General features: G+C 47.1%; 2 protein-coding genes across 3 annotated transcripts in view; both read left to right on the top strand.

The window, feature by feature from the left end:
- The first annotated feature begins 256 nt into the window (after nucleotides 1–256).
- On the top strand, nucleotides 257–9,752 carry DACT1 (dishevelled binding antagonist of beta catenin 1). Of its 2 annotated transcripts, none has more exons than XM_080592357.1 (4): nucleotides 257–773; nucleotides 2,724–2,856; nucleotides 4,492–4,647; nucleotides 7,014–9,752. In XM_080592357.1, exons 1-4 carry the CDS (start codon nucleotides 414–416, stop codon nucleotides 8,870–8,872), a joined length of 2,508 nt encoding a protein of 835 aa, XP_080448483.1. In that variant the 5' UTR covers nucleotides 257–413; the 3' UTR covers nucleotides 8,873–9,752. The 2 variants fall into 2 exon arrangements, with proteins under 2 accessions (XP_080448483.1, XP_080448482.1); XM_080592356.1 differs by having other exon boundaries at nucleotides 265–773; nucleotides 7,128–9,752.
- A 284-nt stretch (nucleotides 9,753–10,036) lies between these two features.
- LOC308195268 (uncharacterized protein) overlaps nucleotides 10,037–25,270 on the top strand; it is a 74,443-nt gene continuing 59,209 nt past the window's right edge. The window contains exons 1-3 of the mRNA XM_080592360.1: nucleotides 10,037–17,147; nucleotides 17,355–17,581; nucleotides 20,775–20,945. Of these exons, the coding sequence (XP_080448486.1) occupies nucleotides 20,803–20,945 (143 nt within the window). The 5' untranslated portion in view covers nucleotides 10,037–17,147; nucleotides 17,355–17,581; nucleotides 20,775–20,802. The remainder of the gene's footprint in view (nucleotides 17,148–17,354; nucleotides 17,582–20,774; nucleotides 20,946–25,270) is intronic.

The following is a 25,270-nucleotide window of genomic DNA, read 5'->3' as shown; positions in this document are numbered from 1 at the left end:
GCCACCCTGGGCTGCTCTCTCCCCATTTATTTTCCTCTTCCAGCCGCGCTGAGCTGCCCAGCGCCCCGACGTGCCGCCGAGGGGCTTTTCAGAGCCCTCACCCACCCCCAAGCCGCCCCCCGGCTCCTTCCACCGGGGCACGGCGGCGGCCGCCACCGACCCCCGGCGGCCCCGCAGGGAGGCGGAGCTGAGGAAGAGGAGGAGGAGGCCGAAGAGGAGGAGGAGGAGGAGGAGGAGGAGGAGGGCGGAGCGGCGGTGGGCGGGCGCGGGGCGGCGGCGGCAGCCGGGCTCCCCGCGGCCCATTCGCCACCGGCACCGGCGGCCCCGGAGGCAGCGGCGGCCCCGGCAGCGCGGAGCTCGGCGGCCCCCCGAGGGCAGGGCCCGGCAGCGGCGGAGCCCCCTCCCCTGCGGCGATGAAGGCCAGCCCCGGGGCCGCCGCCTCGGCGGGACCCGGACCGGCACCGACAGCGGGATCGGGTCCGGTCCCGGGAGCGGGGCCGTCGGGGGGAGCCGATGCTCGCTGGAGGGAGAAGGGCGAAGCGGAGGCGGAGCGGCAGCGCACCCGGGAGCGGCTGGAGGCCACGCTGGCCGGGCTGGGCGAGCTGGACTACCTGAGGCAGAGGCAGGAGCTGCTGGTGAAGAGCCTCCTGCTGCGGCGACCCCCGGGGGCGCAGGGGGGCCGCGGGGAGCAGCAGCCGGGCGAGGGGCCGCCGCCGCGGAGCCTGGAGGAGAAGTTCCTGGAGGAGAACATCCTCCTCCTGCGGCGGCAGCTGGTGAGCCCCCGGGACCTCGGGGTGCTGGGGGTGGCGGCCGGGCGGGGGGGGGCACCAAAGCACCGCAGCCCGACACCCCGTCCCGTCGGGGCGGTGATGCCCCGTTCTCCCCGCGGCTCCCTGCCCTCGTCCCGGGGGAGCCGGGGGATGGCTGGAGGGGACCGGCTGGAGGGGAGAACCCCGACGGGGTGGGCGGGGGGCCGCCGCCTCCCGCAGCCCCGGCGGCGTTTTGCTGGTGGCTGCCCGGCCCGACTGCCATTCAAGGCAAGAGATGCGCTCCCCTTGCCTTGAATGGAAGTGGGAAGCGAGCTCCTGGCTCGGCGAGCCCCAAAGGAGGCGCCGGGAGCTGCGGCGCGCTCGGGATCGGGCCCCGCGCGATACGGGGTGCTTTTGTTGGGGGCGCGCCTGGGGGCTCGTGCGGGAAGGGATGGCAAGCGGCAGATCGGTTTGCCATGAAAATAGCCTACAGCTGTGCCTGGCCTTCTTTGTGCGCGGCTCAGCATTTGCTTTCACCGGGGGAGAAGTTGGACGGCGTGATTTATTTGCTCCCCTCACCCCCCCCCCCCCCTTATTTTTTTTCATCCTAGCCTTTTGGTGCACCTAATATAGACTCATTTCCTTCCTTAAAAGAAAAAAAAAAATGATCTCGCTGCTCGGCAAGAGCCGTAGCCAAGTACCAGGGCACCACCACCCGAAGAGGGGCTTTGTGGCTGCTCTCCCATTTGTGCACTTGACGTTGCAGGCACGGTGCTGGCTGGGCTGGGGGGGACACCGGGGGCAGTAGGTGGCGCCCTCAGGCACCGCTCGAACCCCAGCCCGGCTTCCAGCCTGCTCCCAGCTCCGGCCAGAAAGGTGGGAGAAGACTTGGGTCACCCCTTTGGTTCTCCAGGGATGGTGATCAAAGGCAGCGCGGCTTCAAACGGCCTCGTTTGTGCTGTTGGCGTTCGCTTTCCCTTTGCCCGAGGACTGGCCCACCCCAGGGAAGGGTTGTCCTTGATTTAATGGGTTCAGAGCGAGCCCAGTTATGAGCATCAAAACTCTTTGCGATGAGTGTATTGGAGCACCGCTGGGCGCAGATCAAATGATGCACTTAGAAAAAAAAAAAGAGATAAACCTTCCCCCTGCTTCCCCCACTTTCCCCAAAGCCAGAACAATTAAAGAGTATGAAGCAGAACAGATGATGGATAAGCAACATTATAATACACACAGGGAAACTGATTGCATTGACCGTGGGTTAATGAGTGCCTTACAAAATCATTTCTTATTGCTTATTTTATGCCATCAAATTACCTTCATAAATAGCCTTAAAATTCATCTCACAGCAATTTTGTACAATTATAATGGGAGAAGAGGAAGAATTTCTCTTCCTTCCTGCTGCACTGCAAAACTAATAAAAGGGCAGTGATCCCAGCTCTGGGAATCTTGCTGCCTCTGTGGTGGAATATGGGCTTACACCGTGCAGCAGAACGAGGCGGTTCCCACACTACAGACACTTGTTGGCAGAGCCGCTCGTCCCATTGTGTGAACAGATGTGATCTCTGACTAGCATCACTGCGGTGGCGAACGTCCCCTATTACACTGGCAAAGCTGTATTTTCACTGAAGTAACCCATTTCATATGTGCAGGTCTGGTTTTACCATATCATACAAAACAGCTTTGTTGTTACAGCTGTGTTCTCGCAAAAGAGCGCTTTGCCAACACAGTGTATTGTGGGGCATGCTCCTTATGTAGAGCTGGCTGGAAAAGGCTGGAATGAAGTGCCTGCATAATTCTTCAGTTAAGTATTTATCCAGAGCATGTATCTAGAATTTCAGGACTTTGTCCTGTTTGTAATTTTGTATTTTTTAAAGAACGTTGACATGATGCTCAGAGGGAGAAGACTGATAGTCTGTGGAACCCCTTCATGTCTGCCCCACTGAAGAAGCTGACGTTTGTCATCTTGTTTTCCAGAACTGCTTGAGGAGGAGGGATGCCGGCCTATTAAATCAGTTGCAAGAGCTAGATAAGCAAATAAGTGACCTCCGTCTGGACGTGGAAAAAACGACAGATGAACACCTTGAGACAGACAGTCGTCCAAGTTCAGGTAAGGCCAATGTGCAGCAGGACGGAGCCTCTGAGTACCTGGAATTAAGCAGCCTGTAGTTTTCAGTACTAAAACAGTAAATGTATATTGCACATTCACACTCTGATAATTGGTGCCAACTAGGAACGTTCACCTACTACTAGAAAGGTTGCTGTTTGTAGACAACATATTCAGAGGGATGTTTCAAGCTTAATTAGGTTTTTAGTGTCTGGGTCATGTTTTTTTCTCAAGGCTACCCACAAAACGTTCCAATCCTCCTGTGTATTAGGAAGGAGGTTGCAGGAAAAATGGTAAAAGCAAGCAGCTACAGCAAGAGAAAGATGTCAAAGTTAATCTTGCAGCCAGATGGAACAGTGAATCTTAATATCTGATCCCTGATGTATTGAATTTCATTCCATTCTAATTGTGTTGAAGCCAATAAATGGCATTTAACTATGGGGAACCTTCCTTAGCAGCATCTAGACTTTTGATGGCACTAAAAAGTGGAAAACCCACCAAACAATCACTTGCACTGTTAAAACCATTGCTTATTTCTAATTTGAACTTGACTTGCTCCCATACTGATTTATTTTCAAATGCTTTTCTCCCATAGACTAAGGTCTTTTCTAGTGCCCAGCTTTTTCTCCTCTTGGAGGTGCTATACATTTTAATTCCCAGCTTTTTTTGATGAGCTAAACAGGTCAAGTTCATTAAGTCATTTGTTTCAAGGCATTTTTCCAAGCTCTTAAATAGCTTTATGGCCCCTTTCCAATTTTTTAGCTTTGTTTTAAGCGTGCTGGATTTGAGGACTAGGCACACCGTTCCAATGTCTTTCTTACCAGTGCCATATAGACTGGTGAAGTCATTTTACAACTGCTATTCATTAGTCTCTTTGTACATCCAGCAATCTCATTAGCTTTTTTCTTTTTTCCCTTTTTTTTTTTTTTCCATATCATTAAGCTTGATTGAGCTGCTTTTCCATGCTGACTAAGTCCTTTTCAAGAGAATTGTTTTCCAGGATGCATCCTCGTTCTGTAGACATGATCTGCATTCCTTTTTCCTAAATGTACAATTTAAATCTTGATTATAATGTGTTGTATTTTTCTTGGGTAGACCCTATTTACCAAGAAATAAGATTTTCTGTGTCTGCACATTATTTACTATTCTTCTGTCATGTCATCCTAAATATTATATCCATGTCCAGAACTTTGGTGAAAACAATGGATTGCATTGGGCCCAACACTTGGTAAAAAATTCTGTAGTCAAGTGATAGCTGGGGAGTCTGTGTTGGAATATGCTATTAAATGAGTGGGCTGGCAAACACAGCCTGGAGCCTTCTAGCTAAAATCCATAAGCCCCTGTAAAGGTTAAAACCCGAGCCCCTATAAAGGTTAAAAAAATAAAGTTAAAAAAATCATATGCTGAATAAAGTTGTGCTCTTTTACTTTTAAGTGCCTTACTATTAAACTGAATTCTTCGTAGCAGTAAGGGTATTACTAAATTGTGCACTGCTTTTTTGGATGACTGAATGAAATCCCATAACTAATTGCAATAGGGTAAGCCAACATAAACATGAGCATGACTGCCTTTCTAGGGACACAAATGGTAACTTTGTGTAGACATAACTAATATAAATCCAAACTCTTATTTTTATAGGGTTTTATGAGCTGAGTGATGGAGCTTCTGGATCGCTCTCGAATTCGTCTAACTCTGTCTTCAGTGAGTGTTTATCCAGTTGCCATTCTAGCACTTGCTTTTGCAGCCCTTTGGAGGCAACACTGAATATCTCAGATGGACGCCCTAAATCTGCAGGTATAGTAAAAGCAGGTCGAATACATCATACTCCAGGAGGTGGCTTTGGCTTTGGAAATACTGCCTCAGGAGTATCTGGGTTGGATTAACCCTTCTTCTTTTCATTTGATGTGCTGTGCTCTGAAAAGATTCCAGTGCCTATCATGTACATGTGTCATGAGGCAGGCCCATTTCCCTTCCACCACTCCAGCCTTACATGTGAATCTGTCGCCCTTAACGTATGAAAAAAACTCGTGAAAATATGACAGCTGCTCTACCCAGTAGAGGGCAGTGGTACATACGCACATAAACACATTAGTCGGCTATTTTCTCATGATTTCTTTTAGAAAAGCATTTTTACTAAACAGCAATAATTAGAAGTACCTCCACAGCCATGCAATATAGGCCCACTGTTGTCCTTATTAAAAGTGACAGAGTAAGGAGCTAGCTGCAGGTCACAAGTTGGCCTGTTTGTAGCAGTCATTTTGTCAGCTCTGAAGGTCCTTAACACGCAGGTGATGATGCTCAGGTGTGTTCTTCATGTAGGTATTACAGGCAAATAGACATCATGAAAAGGGAAAACGTATTTTGTCTCCGGCAGAGAGCTATTGAGTTTCCATTGTCAGTAGGCTGAAGTTGCAATCCTTACTGTGTATGATGGTAAAATAGGAAGGCCTCCTCTGTCCTACTCTGTCCTGCTTCAGTAGGACTTTTGTGATTGAGCACTACTGGTTGAAGTTGCAGCCGTACTCATTCAAAAGCCTTAAGTCCATTCTGGGTTGTGGAGGATGCTCGTAACCATAGTATTTCTAATTTCCATTCTGCTCTTTAAGGTTAACTTATAGTGATTTTTTGTGAAACGAGGACAAAATAATTCATGTTCTTCTGACTCAGAAGTGGGAAAATTCAGCCTGGGATACATTCCTTCTGAGATGCTGAGAACTCCTCTAAGTTATCCTTTGAGCAGCTTGAGGTAATTTAATGTTCCCTGTTGAAAGGTATATGTGATTTTCAACAGCCATACATAAAAAGAAAAAACATGCATGAGGCTTTCCAGCAGATCGCTTTGCTGTTTTTTTTTTTTTTTTTTCTGTGTACAACATGAAATCTAAAACTCTCATTAATCATACCGTCTCACTTTTAGGAATGAAATTTCTCAAACTGGCACGTTTCAAAGAAGTCTTTTTTGGCAACATTTCCTGACTCTGACATAGAATTTAGGAAATGTGGGAAAACTGTGAGGTGATCTGGAGGAAGTGCCTGTTCCTACCTTCCCTGTTCTCCCTCTCCTGCCCACACAGGAACATCATCTCTATCAGCTAATTTCATCAAAGTATGTGAGACCTCTTTTGAAATAAGCCTTAGATAAGTGGCAAGCACTGAGCATTCAAATTTGAGAACCCTGGCTGAAGTTTCTAGCCCAAGGGTAGAAAACAAAACTGACAGTAATCTGCAAGGATCATTTAGGTTGTCCCCCTACCCAGGAAGACAAAATGAACTAAACCCTAAGAAAATAATAATCTTAGGTGCTTGGATTGAAGCCTTGCTTGTAAGGTTGCTTGTCTCCTACGTAAGTGCCTTAGCCATTAAATCTGACTCATGCATCTTGAAACGCACTGGATTTCTCTTCCACAACTCTCTTTGCAGAGCCAAGGCTAGGTGATCGGCTGTATTGACCTGCAATCCTTGTACTTGTGTGGAAAGATGAGCCTGTTTCCCATTCTTTCACCTCTTATTGTTCAAAATGCAAACCTATTATTATTATTTACATTATTGCAATTATAAATAGTTATCATGCTAATAGTAATTATAATTATAATAATAACAACAATAAATTTAAATCTGGGTTTTCTTTTTTGACCCAAGACATACTTGGAAAAATCTGGAAGTGAAATTTGTCAATAAGCTAGAAGCAATTCATTGTCTATGTTTTTTCTTTCTCTTTGGGCAAAGTAAAATAAGAATTATACACCTGAGGCCCACAGTGAGTTATACAAGTGACAGTGTAACACACAAACATGAGAGACCCTTACAGACTTCTGGGTGGCTTGGATATGAAACAGGAAGCTCTTAGCAGTCTAGGCACAAGTATGAAATCAATGTAAATATTCTCATCAGGGCTGAGATTTTTATTTTTTCAACAATTTGGCCATGTTGGCGCGAACCCTCCCTAGATGCAAGTGGGAAGAGACCCACAGAAGAATAGTGCTGCTTTTATAGCTGTTGAGCAGCAACCCTGGTAGAGAGATTTCTCCTGTTTGAACAGCACTGCCGTAGTGAAAACGTTACACCGCTTGTGTAGATGAGACCGGAGCCCCTGACAGTGTGTGAAAAACAGCAGGACTGTCACTGGTAGGCTCTCTAAACTCTTCTAAAATGCCTTTCAGATCTCATAGGCTGGATGGATTATAATAAGGAAGGCCAGCATGAGGACCAGACCGCAGGCTCTGTCTGTCGCTCTTTGTCCACACCGCACTCAAATTCCCTCGATGTCGTTGCAGATGTACATCCAAAGTACCAGTGCGATCTGGTGTCTAAAAACGGGAGTGACGTCTACCGGTACCCCAGCCCTCTCCATGCGGTTGCTGTGCAGAGTCCCATGTTTCTTCTCCCTGTGACTGAGAACCCCCAGCGAGAAGAGGAGAGACTTGGCTGTGATATTACCGACGTTTGCGCTGGATCTGAAATAGACTCAGGAAAAGCAGCCGATGCCTTTCTCCCGCCGGGTTCCTGCCCTGCATCGTGCCCGTCCGCCAGCAAGAGGATAGACGGCTACATCTTAAGCCTGGTGCAGAGAAAGACTCACTCTGTAAGGACTAACAAACCAAGGACAAGTCTCAACGCTGATCCCACCAAAGGGATCTTGCGACACGGCAGCATGTGCGTCAGGCAGGCTGCTGGGGCGGTTTCGCACAGCAATGTCGTGAACCTGAAGAGCACGAAGCAAGCGTGCTTGCCGCCCAGTGGGACGGCCGCTTTGGACAACGTGGTGTCCTCCCCGCTCAAGCAGAGGCCGAGGGAGGCGGGTGGTGAGCAGGTGGAGAGTAGAAAGGTGCCTTTGCCACCGGCCTTTCCACCCGGTGCGGCGAGTGAAGCCCAGAGCAAACATCTGCTGCGGGGGGCCAAGCCAGCGCCTTCAGAGCTAAACCGGCACGTGGTGGCTACCACGGGGGATGTTCCCAAGGAAAGCGGCCAGCTCTTCACGGTGTCTCCCAAAGAGAGCCCAGGGAAGCCGGTGGTGCTGCAGCCAGAGACCAGGGTCAGCCAGCCTCCCAAAAAGGTTCTGCTGAAGAGCGGCTTGCAGGTGGCTCACTCCTCCTCGCCTCCTGTGGAGGAGAGGCCCACGCTGGATTTCAAAAGCGAGGGCTCTTCTTCTCAAAGCCTTGACGATGGGTTGCTGGTGAATGCCCAGTACATACCGGCCCAGCAGCAAAGCGTTAAGCTCCACAAAGGCACCCGAAACGTCAAGATTTTGAAAAGCTCAGCGCTGAAACACAGGCCGCACCTCACCAATGGGCTGGAAAATGGCGCGCAGACATTGCGGGAGAAAGGCAAGCCGGTCGGCAAGAAGTGCCGCTTTCCTGAGGAATTGGATACAAATAAGAAACTGAAAAAGCCCTCCTCAAGGGGGAAGAGGAGCAGCAGCTTGCAGCCGGAGTCTGGCCTCCAGGGCCGGCCTGCCGGCCTCCATAAATCAGTAATCAGATCCCACGGACATGGCCGGGAGGTTGTGGTGGCCAAACCAAAACACAAGCGGGCCGACTACCGCCGGTGGAAGTCATCGGCGGAGATTTCCTACGAGGAGGCCCTGCGGAGGGCGAGGAGGAACCGGCGGGATGGCGTAGGAGTCTACTCGCAAGTTCCCCTGCCGTATGTCAGCCCCTACGCCTACGTGGCCAGCGACTCAGAGTACTCGGCGGAGTGCGAGTCTTTGTTCCACTCCACCGTGGTGGACACGAGCGAGGACGAGCAGAGCAACTACACGACGAACTGCTTCGGAGACAGCGAGTCCAGCCTGAGCGAGGTGGAGTTCGTCGGGGAGAGCACCACCACCAGCGACTCTGATGAAAGCGGGGGCCTCATTTGGTCTCAGTTTGTCCAAACGCTCCCCATCCAGACGGTCACAGCTCCGGAGCTGCATGAAAATGCAGCAAAGGCCTTTGTCAAAATCAAAGCCTCCCATAACCTCAAGAAGAAAATCCTGCGCTTTCGGTCAGGCTCCCTGAAGCTCATGACGACCGTCTAGTGAAGGGACTTGGTGGAATGTATCTGTTTCTGCTTTCAGAAGCAAGGTGCTTTTGTGTACATATTTCCACAGATTTTTTTTTTATACAAATATTTAAAACTTAAGGTAAATTATGTCACTTGTCTTCAGAACTTGGGTGGATACTAGTGCCTTTTAAGTGGAAATAAAAACCATTACACTTGTTTAAAAAAAAACAAAACATAACACTGCCATTTCAGTGGTGAACAGCCTCCAGTGCATAGTATCAGAAGGCTTTGAAAAAAAAGGCTAATGTTTCCAGGAATGGATCTTCTTTGCCTATTTTTTTTCCAGTTCTGGGTCTTATACAGGATATCAACAGCTTAAGGTCATAAGGTTTTAGGGGGTGAGGGGGAGGGAGTATGGGTGGTCTTCATGTTTTTGCTTGTTCCCTTTCTGCTGCTCCTCTTGCCACATCTTGAACTTGTTCCTCCTGATAGTCCAGCCTGATTTTTTTTTGTCTTTTTTTTCTTGTTGATTCTCTTCTTGAAGCTGGCCTCTGTCCCTCCCCAACCTTCTCCCATGAGGAAAGGGCTCCTGTTAAATCTATCTCCAAGGTCAAGTTGCCTTCTCTGGAGTGCACTCTGCTCTGATTTCCTGGGAGTCCCAGTGTGGACTGTGGTGGTGTTCAGAATAAACTGTTGGAGCAGCTGACCAAGGCTTAGTAGCTTCAGTATATTGTGTAAAACTGCTTTTGAAAAAAAAAAAACCATATGCATGTCACGTGCATGAGTATCAGTAGTTTTAATATTCCCGTTGATGTCCAATTTACTGTACATCATCAATGGCTGTTTTTATATATATATCATTGTGTAAATTAATATAACACATCATATGCTGTAATAAACAGTCTGTTTTAATACTTTTTTAAAGTTTGTTACGCTGGGGCAGACCCAGTCAATGGTTTTGTATTGGCGTTGTCACCACCTCGGTGTCTCTTTAATGTGGCCTGTTAACATTCCCTGGAATTCGTCATGCAGGAAATGGAGCAAGTTTAAAATGTTGCTGTGTATGTGATTTGTGCTTTGAGGGAACTGGATTGTCATGGCTCCTCTTGTTCTTGCAGTAACTTGCATTTTTTTTAAGGGCAAGATGGGATTGAGGAGCTCGGAGATGTCTTCAGGTTGTTGCTTATGGGCAGCTAATATTGCGGAGCAGATGGAAATGTAATATTAATCCTCCTTGCTTCAGGGTGCTTGCAGACTAACGTACAACTGAGGGGCAGATGGTAGGTTTCTGTAACCAAACAGATCTGTGTAATGCAACGGGTGTCCCTCTGAATTGACCAGTAAAAGGATAGTCAAAAGCTACGTGCTCGCTCAGGTGCCGGGCGGGGTAGAGGAGACTGTAGGCTTGGTGTCCCTGGTGCCCCCTTTAGGCGTGGAATCTGTCTGAGGCACAACCCTGACAAGGTTAGGAGAAAGAAGTGACAATTGTGTCACCCACTGGACTCTGTCTCAGTTTCTTTCTTCCCGTAGGACTGGAGGTGAGTCTGTGCCAGCAAAGGAGAAAGGAGCTAACCGCAGACAACGCTGCTTCCCTTTGCAGCAACAACTTTGCAGGTTGCCTGTGGGATGGCTGGAGGTTTATGGCAGGCATGTCTGGTGGAGCTGGGCCAGAGAATGGGCTGCTTTCTGCAGGTTCATCTTCTGCTCTAGGATCTGTGAAGCAGTGGGCGTACAACTAGCATGGATGCTGTGATGGTTAGGAATTTCAGGGATATATGTGCAGCTCGTCTGGTCCATAGCAAGCCTGGCTGGGCAGAGGCCTTCCTTTGTGGTTTCTCTGTGTCCTTCCTGCTGTCACCCAGCTGTAAAGCAGAAAGGTACTTTCTCAGGTTTCCTTGCATTGCAAATGTCGGAAGGAGAGATCCACCAAGAATTAAATGTCTCTAGGAACAGCTTCTGAGATAGTGGTAACACTTTGTCTAAGTGGTGGATTTCATGTTCTAATTTGCAGAGTGTGGTGAATCCCTACCTATCTCTGATGTCTCTCATATTTTTATTTATTTATTTTTTTTTAGTAGAGGAATATCACTTTCTGTTTGGGGTCATGCAGTATTGTCATAAATTTCTAGATGCAGTGACCCCCAAAGTCCTTACATGTCCATCTCCCATGAAAAAGGAGAAGCTGTAACTCACCTTAGCTTGTCTTAATTCTCCTGTTGCTTTAAAATGGAAGGGTAACTTGTGTGTGTATATATGTAAGTATATACATTGTATACATTTTATATATGTTATATAAAATATTAATATAGAATAATTATTCCAGAAGTTGCTGGACAATGGCTGCTGCTACAGAGAGGGGAGGGAAGAAATGTTTGTTATGAAACACGGCATTACTGAAGCTGATCAGCAGCTCAACACATCCCTGTTAATAACTGACGGGTGTTATATCCAACAAAGGGAACGTCAAGAAGCTTGTCAAAGCTCGTGGTTTCTTTCCTAAAATCTCTCTTAATCATGCCACATAATCTCTCTCTGAGCAAGAAAAAAACATGCAAATCCCTGCAAATCTCCTCAAAGGTGTAGCAGAGTAAAAGAGAGGATCTGCAGACGTGCACTGTCTCTGTGGCTGTAAAGGAGCTGCTGGTGGAAAGAAAACTGACCAGTGGCTTTGGAAAGATAAGTTCTTAATTACAGTGCTATAGCATATTGTCTCTTACCGGGTGAAGGAGGCTGGTTTCCAAAAGTGAGTTGCTGAATAGTTTCAGTTTAAGTAGTTGAGTAAAATAATAAGAAGTTAACCACCTAAATATCACTAAAACTGCATCAGCTGCAACCACTGCATTCTGCAGCACGCTCATAAGGTAGCTTAATACCAGATGGGGAAATGCGCCGATGCTATCGCTGTTTTAATTGCATCTGAGTCATTTCAGTTTGGAAAAGGAATTTTCCTTTTCCTACATGATTTAGGTAAGCATCCAGAATCCTTTAAACAGGCCTACATCTCCCCCTTTCCCCTCTCTCCCCCCCTGTTATTTTTAAAATAAAAATCTTACAGTGCTGGAAAAGTACTTGGTATTGTCCCAAAACACAGCACACATTCTTTTTCTCTGGTTCTGATTTAGGAAACACATCTATGTTAGTAAGTTTTTGCAATGTTAGGTTGAAAAACATCTGCAAATCTTGGACAGCAGTTAAATATCTGGCACTTCTTTAAGCTACCTGGCTTTCCAGCTCCACAGCCTTGAGTCCTTGCCAACGTACTTTTCATAATGTTCGTGTTTTAATTATCCACAGTGTTTATGGTAGTCTCTGGAAGTTTGAATCTGCGAGGTTTGTCTTCAGTGCACTGGGGCCTATTTCAAGGTGAGGACAGGTTATGGTGGGGAGGTTTGGGTTTATACCCCCGTGCTGCATGTATAACTGAGCCCAGCAAAGCACAGAAGGACATGCTTGACATAAGGAACGTAGCTGGGTTGCTTCTGAGTTAGGTTATGGAGCGTCACTGTGCATCTCTGAAGCACTATCTCCTCTAGTGCAGGGTTCAGCATCACATACGATTCGAGGTGCTATGATTCACAAGGGATATGAGAGTGTCACAGCAGGCTTTTGGGGGTCTGTCTTATGCTCCATAAGCCCAGTCACAGCTGTGGGTCAGTGGATCAAAAGCAAGCTGGCTCTGGTGTATGGGGGGTCAGAGAGAGGCCCTGGCTTTGTGCCTAGACGTCCCAACTGTGCGGGGCCCCTGTTGTGGACCTTGTGCTTGTCCTGAGAGATTTAATCCACTGGTGTCACAAGGGTTTGGAACAGCTGGGTCTGAAAGAAGGTGGCAACAAAGAGCCCATAAATGCAGTGGTCTGATTCTGGTTCATCTGTATTTCCAGGAAAGGCTGGAAGATGGAGGTGTTTCAGTCCAATGCCCAGCTTGGTAAGATGGACTGGGCTAGCCTGAATCCTCTCAGGGACGGGGTTTCATTTTTTCCAGTGCTCTTGGAATGATTAAGGCCACTCTCAGCAGTGGCAGTGGATGAGGTGCTTTAAGTGTCTGGTCAAGTCCTGCAACAGCGTTACTGGGACAAGTGATAAGCTCCAGTCTCCCAGGTCTGTTTTTTCCCTTCCATAGCCCAACTCCTTGCAGAGAGCCTTCACCTCACAGCCTTTGCAGCTTTCCTTGTTCTGGGCCTTCAGAAAGAATCTGTCCATCTCTTAAAAGCTTTCTAGTTTTTCTCCTGGCGTGGGATTCATCCTGGATAAAGACTGACAACTGATTTCCCCCAACAGAGTCCTTTACCTTCATTAATCCCAAATCTATCTGTTTGTTGGCTCTGAGAAAGGTCAGGAGCTTCTCAGGTGGCAGACAGCAAAGCCATCCCTGAGGGACCTGCATCCTTTTCTGCCACAAAGAGCAGAGAAGGTTTTTATTAGCTGTGATTGCCATTCAGCAGATGATTCACGACACAGGGCATGGCTCTCCCTCAATGTGCTTTTTCTTGCAGGAGGGAACAAGGACATGAAAATTGTGAAGAAGCAGAAATGGCTAAAGATGTTTTTTAATAGCTAAATTCAGCATTTAGCTGTACCTTTGGAGCAGCCAACAATCATACATATAAGTGAACTGCTAGCACAAAAAAAAAACCATTCTCAACTCTTTCCAACATAATACTCAATTTTACAGTTCCTGTGCACAGTACAGAGAGGATACAGAGACTGCAAACCAGTGGAAACAATCTGCAAAACCCAGACCTATCTGCTTTTCTTGTGAATTTCCCTGAAACTCCAAGGAATTGCGTTGAGGCTCCTTGCATGGCATGATTTTAATTTATTTATTTTTTTAATTTGGCAAAATAATATAGATGGATCACTGTGGCAAGAAACAATTGCTCTGGGGTTTAAAAATCCCACAGTGCTGGCATGAGGGGAGATGTACAGAAACAAGTGGGAGATCAGTTAAATGGGATAACAGAAAGTGCTTTTTTTTTTGCACAGCAAGGAATGTGCTGCCACAGGCAATAGCGGCACAGATATAATGTCAGCAGGTTCAAAGGGGATAGACAGGGTATTGCAGAAAGGAGGGAAGGATGTGTGCTCTACCACCCCCAGTTAAAGACTGTAGAAAATGGAAGGAGTGTGAGGAGAATGGACTGCAGATAGTGGCCAGGCTTGCATGTTTTCCCTAAAGATTGTTGCAACTGTTGAAGCACCGTTAGCTGGAGAGGTGAGACATCGTGCTGGCTGAGAAGGCCTGTGGTCCCGAGAAGGCCAAGATCCCTGTGATCTTGGTTTAGCTGATAGAAGTTGTCTATGCAACTGAATTCCCTCAGTCTTTATTACTCTTTTGTCCTCCCAACCACTGCTGAAGATGTGGTTTGCATTGCTTTGCAAGGAAGTTTGCTTTGCACAGTTGGCTGGTGGTGGCATGCATTTCTTCAAACAATGGACAAGTGTTTCTGGTCACTCATGTCCCATGGCAAAACAATTTCATTCCACCTTTTTCATGTGGCCAGTCTGTGACACAAGTCCTGTGAGGAGCAGCTGAGGGAACCGGGGCTGTTTAGTCTGGAGAAGGGGAGGCTGAGGGGAGGCCTCCTTGCTCTCTACAACTACCTGAAAGGAGGCCACAGTGAGGGGGGTGTTCAGTCTCTTTTCTCGGGTGACAGGTGATAGGACGTGAGATAATGGCCTCAAGTTGCACCAAGGGAGGTTTAAATTGGGTAAGAGGAAGAATTTCTTCATGAAGAGGGCGATCGAGCATTGGGACAGGCTGCCCAGGGAAGTGCTGGAGTCCCTGTCCCTGGATGTATTTAAGAGACGTGGATGTGGCATTAAGGGACATGGTTTAGTGATGGGACTTGATAGGTCAGGTTGCTGGTTGGGCTTGACTATTTTGAAAGTCTTTTCCAGCCTAGATGATTATATAATTCTATCACGCTGAACATCCATCACTTGTAATGGAAACGCAGTTATGGACATAGTCCATTTACTAGCTTACCATGGGAATCACTGGACAGCAATTTTTCATCCTACAGTAGTTTCTAAACTGCAGAAAATGTTGATGACTACCAACCCAAACAAACTGTAGTAATGGCAGAGCACTGGGCATTTACTGCACCTTGCCTTGGGATTTTGCTGTCCTTGGCGAGTTTTCCTCTTTCTCTGTTTGTATCTACATCTGTGCCTTTTTAGTTTGGATAGCAGAGCAGTTTTGGTGTGTGCTAGCTAGATGCCTTTGAGACCCTAACCTAGACACTCCACTCCAGGGGCTCAGGAAATGTGCTCCTACCTGGGCAGGAGCATGGGGTCTGAACCTGTGATGGCTCCCTAGAACAGCTTCCAGTCCAAAAATATGGATAAATTTAGTCAAAAAACGTGGATAAATTTGTCCCAAATTACACCGGGGACCAGAGTAAATCTAGGCTGAAGTAAACACACGAACTGTATATATTGTACCTGTGGGGCCCTCAGTTTGGATCTGCTCCTTCTGTGTGGAATGCCTTGCTAATGTAAGCAGAGCCTCTCTCTATTAATGGCCTTTGTTTCCATGCTGTATTCCTTTAAGATCAATAAAATATATTAACATTAATAACTCGATGTCACTGAGCCAAGCTCTGAAAATCTGGCTTTTGTTCTTTTTAAAGGAGTTGGAGTTGAAAGTCCTGAAAACTATGGTTTTCATGACATTACTGAAGGAAAATGTATATGATCTGGAGTCTTACCTCATGACGTAATAGCTTTGCAAGCAGATTAAGTGTTTTCCCCCCAGAAAGGTTCAAGTCTTCTGTGGTCAAGGGCAGGAAGCTGGAAAACTTGCAACCTGTTGAAAAATACGTTCCCTGGGTCTCCTTGCAATCTGTAAGCCTTACATTTTAAGAAATGGGCTTTTCTGGAGGGGAAGCGTGAGGTACAGGGGGGACAAGGACCCAATCAATCTTAATCTCTGAAGTATTCATGCAGTAAGTGTTTAAGCATCTGATTAAGCCCATTCCAACTCAACAAAGCATTTCAGCACATGCCCTGGGTACTTCACGGTTAGGAGTGAATTAAGCATGTGCTCAGGAGTGCTGGTGGATCAAGGTCTCTAAGCTTGTCTTTACAAGCATCCCGATGAAACATATCTGTTTGTGCAGGCTGTCCTGGTGACTTCTCTTGGATAATGTTGGAGGGACTCCCTGGTGGATCCCTGCTCTCTCTCTTCAGAGCCAGACCCTGTATGGTGAAACCTGATTCAAACCGTTCACCTGAACTCGGGAGGAACAGTATCTCAAGTCTGTATTTTAACCAATAATGGAAATAAGGTCTTTTAAAGGAAGAGATGCATTTGTTATTTGTTGTATTTGAGGTGACTGAGCTAAAACACTTAGAGATATGTAAGAGGGAATGTGCTCGTGCTCTGTGTTGGTAGCAGGGCTTTCTGTAAGCCCTGGGAATGGCACCTGGGAGGAGACAAAATGACCTGTTCTGCATGTGCTCATTTCCCTCAGGTGTCCAGATGGAAGTGGGAGATTGGTCTGGGCAGAGAGGTCCAGGCACACACACAAGCCTTCTGAGACCTCACCACCCATTCTTGTGCCTGGCTAATCTTAATTGAGTCTCAGTTTTGGGTGGTGGGGTTAGCAAAACAATGGGGTGTCAGGGTTACCTGGGCTGGAGAACAGAGCCTGGAAGCATAGAGAGGTTGACTTAACACAGCTTCAAGGAAAGCTACACTTTGAGCAAACAGTAATGGTTAGGGAAGTGTTAAAAGTTTGTCTTCTCTTCCCAGACACATTATTTACAGTGGGTTGGTTTCCTCTTGGAAGGGCCCACTGTAAAATGAGACATTCCCAGTGTTTCAGTGGGTTAGACCTGTATCACATTACAGTTTTCTTTCTTGGACTCTTGACTGACACCATTTCCAGAGGTTGCTCTTCTCTTGGGAAGGCAAACTTGGGAAAGAGTAGGAGTTTGCTGAAAATCCAGAGCCTCGGAAGGCAAAAACGCAGCGATGTCCTTCTGTTTCTAGACATAAGGTCAGTCCTCTGTGCTGTGTCATGCTCTCTATCTCCTAGTGCGAGGCAAGGGCTGGGAAAGGAGTGGGAGAGGAAATCCATCAGGTTTGATAAGAGAGTAGTCTGTAAATCCAGTCGGAGCAGCTTGCAAAGGCCACGGCACCAGCCCCGGGAGCTGCACCTGACTGCATCACGCGAGCGGCCGTCTCACCTGGTGGCCAATGAGGTCAAGGGCAGTGCCGGGTACTGACCTGGATATCCAAACCACTGCTAGTGCTTACGCCACCTTCATGCCTCCAGGCTACTGCAGACACCACGTTCATGCTGGTAAGTGTTTCCTTCGCTGTTTTTCTTTTCTTCTTAATGATATAAATTGTGGCTTGGCATTAACGCACAAACGCTGTATGAAACTGAATTTCTGGCCTGTTTCTCCTGACAAACAGCTCGCGATAGTGCTTTTCTTGGTGTTCAGTTGCTCAGGAGAAAAGGAAACCATCCCCTTCTCATCTGCAACATGTCCATCTTTTTTTACAGGCATCTTCTGAGAGCCACGCATGGAACAGCATGTCCAGTCAACACACTGCCGTCTTATGGTGCTGCACAGGACATAGCAACCCTGTATCTGCACAATCCCCAGATACCCCAAGATATTTTTCTGACAGGGGTGTCAAGGCTGGGAGGTTTGGATATGACTCTTCCTTCCCAAAGCCCATCAGCACTTAGGGTGAAGACGATCCTGCAGGGAGATCTGGTGGCCGTGGGTGAGACTGGCAAGGGGAACACAAGTGCTGTTCAAAGGCTGCCTCTCCACGGGCAGTAAATGATGGGGGCTGGCGGCTGTTGCTTCCAAGCACCTTGGGTGGCTCCTGTCTTCTCCTTGTCTCTTCTTCTTAATTACCTGTTCCCATTTTGGTTCTGTCTGAGCTCTGTGATTTGTTCCTTGCCGCTGTGGAGGCCCTGGGTGCTGCCCAAGGAGAGCAGGTGCTGGGGTAAGAAAGCTCATGGGCAGAGAGAGAGCCTGCAGTGAGAGGATCAGGAGGGGATCTGCTGGGGAGAGTGGAGCCAAGCTACTCCCCCTCTCCTCCTTCTGTAATTTGTGCACTCAGCCATGGAATTTGGGGCTAAATCCTGGTTATATGTGTGCAAGAAGGGAGGAGGAGGGCCACGGGGATAATCAGAGGGCTGGAGCATTTCTTCTATGAAGAGAAGCTGGGAAAGTTGGGGTTGATCAGCCTGGAGAAGAGAAGGCTCTGGGGAGACCTCACAGGGGTCTGTCAGTGCCTAAACGGGGCTGCAGGACAGCTGGGGAGGGGCTCTGTGTCAGGGAGTGGAGTGACAGGACAAGGGGTGATGGCTTTAAACTGAAAGAAGGGAGATTTAGATTAGATGTTTCACCAGGGTTAACGGGGCAGGCAGAGGGCTTCAGAATTGCATTTCACATCTGCGGAAAACCCTAAATTTACTCTTAGAGGGCTTTCATCAGCTCAGCCCTATCTACTGCCACTCTGCCTGAGCAACCTGCAGGACACCACTTCTCTGTTCTGGTTTACCATCTTTGGGACCAAGCACCACAGGAGCCTTGAGAGGAAACACACTCAGAAATGTTTATTATTGCTGTTAAACGATAAGTTCCTTCCCCTCCCCTCCCTTGCCTTTAGTCCTGCCATGGAGATAGCGATCTCTGCTGTGGTCCCCACTGCTTTCTTTTTCCTGTCTTGATCTCTGATTCAACTCTTGAAGGATGGTCTTAGCCGTGGGAGAGGCTTTTATTGCTGCATCGCTGATGCTTTATTCCAAGCATGTGGCTGCCCCCTGGGCTGTTACGGAGGCCCACAATCACCCTAGGTAGGTAGCTCAGGCTCATGCAGTGCTGTGAGTGCTCTGAGCCTTCCTCACTTCCCTCCTCTCTGCCAGTAAAGCAGGATTATTTAACTTTCCTCCTCTGTCCTCACCACTCTTGTCTGAAGTCACTCAGCTGAGGGAGTGTTCCTCATGATTTCAGAGCACAGCACTTGTGTGGTCTAAGTGAACTTTGTGGACCCATTCCAAATGATCAATGGATTTTGTATTGGAAAAAGATGAGCAGAGAGCAGATTATTTATTTATTTATTTGTTTGTTTGTTTATTCATTCATTCAGTCTTCTCTCATGTGTTTTCTCCACCCTTTTTTATCTTCTTAACAAAAGCATCACGATGTGGACAGGAAAGACAGCAAAGTAAATGAAAATAATAAAAAAAAAATCCCTACAGTTTGGCACAGAGTCAATGCTTTAACATGGGGAAGGAAACAAAAGGTCCTTTCTCCTGCCAAAGGATGCTCATTGATGTTAATCTAAACCCGCAGATAATTTACTGATCTCTGCAGTTAGTGGGGGTAGCAAAATGGATGAGTGGGAGCTGTGAAGCTGGGCAAAATGTAGCTGGTCCTTGTGCTAGAAACCAATTCCTCTGGCCGCTGGCTCCACTCTCGTTGTTGTTGACTGACTCCGCGGGACCGTTTTCTTGGTGGTCAGGGCTGCATTCAGAAACCGCTTATGGTACAGCGATGAAAAGGCCAATTTTGTGAGTAAACACCCTAATAAGCAGGTCTTGACAGATGGTTTGTTGCTCAAGCCCCACATAACCCTACAGCTGGTGTCAGTGTCTCCCGCAGATGTTTCCCAGGAGGACGTCCCCACGGCGTGCTCAGGAGCTCTCAGCTTTCACAGCACGCCCGGCTGCAGCCCCAGGATGAGCCCTGGCGCTTGCTTGACATGTCGCAGGGATGTCTTTGGGAACAACACAGACGTCCAGAGATGTTTTTCTCATGGTGTTGATAAAATTGAACTCCTGGTGGAGCCTGTTTGTGGCTGAACAGGGTAAGCAAAGGAGCCTGTGCATGGCAGATGCTGCTATCTCTTGGTCCATGACCAGGGAGAAATGTCCAGCGTCACATGAAGCAGAACAAGAAACCTTTCAAATACCTTAAGTAACCTTCAATCCCTTTTGTCTTGGTATTATCTCACCTCAGCCTTTCAAAAATCTGCCCTCTTTCCACATGTTTTCTAGTAAATCATAGAAAAAAAAAAATGTAACCAGTGATTTTTCTCAGTGAATCTTTTATTTTCCTCCCATTTTCTCTGTCTTATGGGTTTCTCTGTCTTAGGGGTTTCTCTCTCTTATGGGGTCAGGCCCAGAACCACAGGGTCACTCCTAACATCAAATATGCACTCCTCCACGGACAAAGTATTTCCATTGGAAGATGATGGAGAAAATTCAGATTTCACCTTGTTCTGCTGCCTTGGAGAGCTCGTGGGACTGTAAGGTGGTTTGTATCATCTGCCCTCCAGATCAGGCAATTCAGATTTGACTGATTTGTACATCCCTGCGGTGTTTCATCCCTGCCTCTGACACCTTCCCTGAGTCGCAAAGGCTGTTGTTGAGAGGGGAAATGTCTACGCCTGCCCTGATGAGGCTGTTGGAAATGGGCTTAAAATGGTGGTTCTGGGTTGAGTAGGCTCAATTCCTTCCAAACTGGAGCAAAACACAACCAGGTAGGAATTCCACAGAAGGGAACTGTGCATCACCGTGCACTGTGGGTTGTCTCACTGTGGGCTGATCTCTTGGAGCACCGAGCCTCTCAGGTTGGTTTCATGGGCTTTCCACCTGTGGATGCTCTTGTGTTTGCCCCTGAGGTAGTCTAACACCTGGGACACCCAAACGGAGAGGTGTGGGAGCACTGAAGTCCCCTCTTGCGAAGCAGCCTGCATTGCAGCAGGCTGCCCTAGGGCCCTGGAAACCTGAATGGTGGAGGAACCAGATGGGTGACCAGGCAGGAAACTCAGCAGGTTTCTGATGTTTGGAGACCTGCGCAAGTTTCATGGGAACCTGGGCAAAATTGACTCACCTTGTTGAGATTTTGCTGAATTGGTGAATTCCTCTGAAATGCTGTTTTGCCTGAAACCTTCTGAGCAGGTGCAGTATCTCCAGCTATCTTTTGAAGATGAAGACAATGCGTTCCCCTGCGCTGTGCTGCATGGGTCTTCTGGGAGTCACAGAAGTACTTGCCTTTGCTCCTGAGGCCTCCACCAGCATTCACACTCCTGAAGTGGTGTTGAGGAAGGAGAACACAGGAACTTGGCAGAGGTGAGCGGAGGATGCTGGCAGGCTATTCCGATCCTTAGAAAATCATTGTGTTCTCCTCATTACCCTACACCTCATCCGCCTACTCTGTCTTGTCCTATAGACTATAAATTCTCCATATTAAATTAATTCCCCAAGTTCTCTATTTGTTTTCACAGCCTCTAGCTGAGTTTCCTACGTGCTACCCTAATATAAACAGTAATAAAGACAGCTCTGTCCGGCTGCAAACCACTTCTGAGGATGTTCCCTCTAATTCTCTTCCTTGTTGAGCGTTGTATCATTAAAAGGCATGAGGTGGTTAATTGGAGGCTTACAGCCTTTGTGACTGATGCAAACCAGTGTGTGCGCACTTGCTCGCTGCAAACGCTCAGGTGAAGGCTTTACAAGGAAAGGATGCAGATGGCCACGAGCAGAAGGCTCCCTGCAAAAGGTCAGAGGAAAAGGTTAGTGAGAGGGCTGCCCCGAAGCTGGGAAAAAGAACCTAATACCTGGCCAACTGGTGAAGAGCCTGGCTAGACCGCGGCTTTGTTCCCTAAAGGGGGCTGCTGCCGCGGCAGAGACTCCTACTTCAAAGCTCTGCTAACAAAACACAGCAGAGATCGGTATCGCCCAGCCTGTGGCACTGGGGAAATGGATTGGTTGACAACTCAGAGGCCCTTTCTGGGCAGATGGCTGGGTAGGAGTCACTGGCTGCTTGCAAAATCTCCGAACGAGCCTTTAATCTGCGTGTGATACTGTATGTTTTAGCGAGCATCGAGATGTTTATCTCAGCCGCATTAGTCACTAGAAGAGTCTGCTCGCAACCTTTTCTCTTCCGTACCTTTGCTGCAGGCTTCTTCCTCCAGTTTTGCAGTTTTGGGACAGCTGTGGGCTAAACACTGTAGGATTCTTTTATTTTTTTATTTTTTATTTTATTTTTTTAATTTGATGGAGAAGTAATGCTCTGCAGAACAAATTTAACACCATGACTTTGAGTGTGTTGTGGTAGATTTTCAGAGACTTGCCCAGGGAGCCAGTGGTCTGAAAACTCTTATCGTGCTCCTAAACAAATACTCCTGTCTTGAAGCCCATTAGAATAACAACTACAAAGCTGTGATTCTCCCAAACTGATGTTAAGTGCTTTGCAGTGCCAAAGGTAAACAGGATCAATCAGTCATCCTCCCAGGGATGTTCTAAAGGCAGTCCATGAATCAAGCTTGGCTTTTGAGGTCATTTTTGTCTGCCTTGAGCTGTACAAGCTGACCAAATTGGGGTCTTGCTCTGCATGTGCAGGCTGAAGACTGCAAGGTTGGGTCTGGCAGGGTGCATTAATTAGGTGGAGGCAGTGCAAATATATCTGTTTTGGTGGGCTCTGCAAAGTGATGAAGCCTGACTGTGCAGGCTCTGGCCATCTCTGCACTCTTACAAAGCCAATATTGCCATACTGTTTCTGCTGGCTTGGCCAAAAAACATTTCCATGCTGCTTTTATACCTATGCTGTGCTTTTATACCTATGTTGTATTGCTTGTCTTGACTGTGACAAATAAAAGCTTACTTTGGTGAGGAAACCAAACTCCCAGCAATGCCCGAAGAATACAGACAATTTAATAGTCTAAAGTTTTGCTAATCCAGACAGTAACATGAGCTCGGGGTGTTCAGCTGAGGTCCCACCATAACTTTGCACATCATCCAGCAAGATTTAGAGCCTACCAGGTCACGGGCTGTGCACGCAATTAAAAAGCCCTTTTTCCTAAGGAGTTCACAACACAGAGACAACATGTTATTCCTTCCAATTAGTTTATTGCAGCAGACTCAGGCACAGAAGTCAGATTATCCGGGGGCATGCTAAGACCATTCATGTGCCGTTGAACTTGGAAAAGCCATTTTTCACAACATCTGGATTCAATCAATTTGTCGTCGATTCGGAGTGCCAGACCCATTTTCTGGGGCCATTAAAGTACACAGCACTTGTGCGGGGCTGTGGCTGTAATCCAGACGTGGGTATCCACAGTAAGAGTCCTGCTACCTCTCACTAGAATGGGAACCTGGTGGCCGTGGTCTGCTGCATGCAGCTCCTCTTCCCATCTGAGAAAGCCTCAGACTGGATTGTCACCTCCAGCTGTGCCCTGTGCAGCTTGGTCATACGTGTGATGCCTGGACAGACCTTAGGAGGGAGGAGATTTGCTGCTAGGCATTACGGAAGCCTTTGCAAAGCCTCTCTCCTACGTGAAACAGGCTTCTCCCCCTGTCTACCTCTGCATTTTGCTTTTAGCGCTCCAACCTCTGTCTTGTGCAAGCAGCCCGCCGCGGCTGCGGTTCTGCCAAGACGGGAACACGCTGAGAGGAGCCTGGTTCATTCAAATGTGTGCAACCACAGCTCATGCTTTTACAGCATATATTCAATGAAGCAGTGCCTTTATCTGCAATACTTAGTCTTTATCTACCATCTTTTCAGTCTAAAGCTTTTTTTGAAACGCAGATTAAGTAATAACAACGTAGGATAATTGAGTGCATTTTTTCACAGTGACACAATGATACTTATCTGTAGCTACTGAAAAGCAAGGATAACACACTATGTGAGCGCTGTATTATCTCGCTTCTGAAACAGACCAAGTTTGGCATTAGGGCTTAAGTAATTGAAATACAGCTCCTTGTACCAAAGCCTGTTTGTTTATAATAAAGCCTAATACATCTTTCTAATGGACGTTGCGATGTCAGAAGCACTGACGTGAGTGCTGACTCTGCAACCTGTGAGGCTGGTGGTGCACTGAGTGAGGAGGTCACACCGTGTAAGAGCTACATCAGATGTGTCTCCTGCTAGGTGAGAACAAAGCGCATCTTGTTGCGAGAGGAGCTGACCTTGGGGATCGGCGTTTGTAATGGGCGGTAGTTTTCTGGATGGCAGGTGAGATGCAGTTCTGAGCATGCTCTGCTTAGCATCACCTTGGCTTTTATCGCTAATTAGTTCCAACACTGTTGTGAGCAGACCTTACAAACCCACTGAGTGATTTTATTTGCACAGGAGTCCTGGTGGGATAAAGCGATGGGCTGACATGGGGAAGGAAGCTGGATTCCCACTGAATCCTACCAAGCGAGGAGGAAAATGTACATTACAACACACTAAAAAATAACGTGCATTACAATCCCTAAATCCTCAAACACGCAGGTCTCTTCCACAGAAGAAAAGCCAGTGTATCCTGCAGAAAAAAAAATGGAGGATCAATGGGAAAGCTGTTAGATTTAAATTGACTTACTGCCCAACGTGGTATTTTTGTCCCTCTTGCATTTGTTCAGGCGGAACATGATGGTGTGTCTCTGGATAATTTTCCACCTGCCTCTTTTGAATATCAGATGGAAGCATTTAGCTAGCGAACTGGAACGGTGCCAGATTTTGCAGGAGCCTTTTCTCCTGAGTTCTGCTGTTTTTGTAACTACTTAGATGGAATTATCCAAGCATGTTCCGGGCTGGCACAGGGTAAACGCTGAGCAACACAACATGAGTCGGCTGTTCATATGTCAACACAATTCCATAGTTAATGTCAAGGAACAAGCTACTAGGGTTTATTTAGCTGTAATTCACGGTTTTCAAAAGGACAAAAGGGTATTTGATATCGTATGAACCTGTGGAATGACCCTGGCCCATCAGCAAAGTCATTTCAGAAGCAGAAAAAAAATAGTTTACACCATTTTGCTGCTCATTTGAGGTGCATTGTGCATGAATGTGCATAAAAACTGGTTTGCTGAACGTGACCGAAAGCTTCTTATTCTCTTAAGCATCTTGTATTAGGGTGGAAGTAGGATAATTCAGCCAGGTAATGTGGAGCTTTGAAGTTAAGGAATCTATTTGGTTTTTAGCTGTTTATTTATACATATTCACATTGGATAATTGGAGTAATGATGCTAGGATTCCAGTTTGAGTCACCTATTCCTTCCTTGTGTTGTTTAGCTGGGTCTAATCATGAGAGAAGAGGTAGTGGTTCCAGCTGCTGTTTTCCCTAGTAGAAAATGAACCCGACCATCTCCGTTCTCACATGTGGCCAGTATCTCCAGAGTGCAGGAATTTGTTAGCTTAAAGCTTCTCTCTAAATGGGTGACAACTCTTCTCTGATAAACTGTGGCTGCCCTGCATGTGAGACCTCAGACACCAAATAAACAGTGCTGGCATCAGATAATTGTGTTTAGAATGCCGAAGCCTCAGAAGTACCCTATCTTTTGAAATGCAATGTTTTTTTCATGGGTTGTTTACATCTTCCTGCAGTGACTTCATGTCATCTCGTAGTTCTTCAGTGTCTGTGAAAGCTTAAACCACTGATCCTAGAAAGCATTTGCAGGATCAGATTTCTTTTTCT

Source organism: Anser brachyrhynchus (assembly GCF_964034855.1).
Source record: "Anser brachyrhynchus genome assembly, chromosome: 5".
NCBI lineage: Eukaryota > Metazoa > Chordata > Aves > Anseriformes > Anatidae > Anser > Anser brachyrhynchus.
The sequence above is the reverse complement of the archived record's forward strand: the minus strand, read 5'-3'. Positions and strand labels throughout refer to the sequence as shown.

Excerpts from the sequence above, each read along its gene's own strand:
- DACT1 (XM_080592357.1), top strand. The coding sequence starts at position 414 with ATGAAGGCCAGCCCCGGGGCCGCCGCCTCGGCGGGACCCGGACCGGCA. Across the intron at positions 2,857-4,491 it reads AGACAGTCGTCCAAGTTCAG|GGTTTTATGAGCTGAGTGAT; the intron begins GTAAGGCCAATG and ends TTATTTTTATAG. Across the intron at positions 4,648-7,013 it reads TGGACGCCCTAAATCTGCAG|ATCTCATAGGCTGGATGGAT; the intron begins GTATAGTAAAAG and ends AATGCCTTTCAG.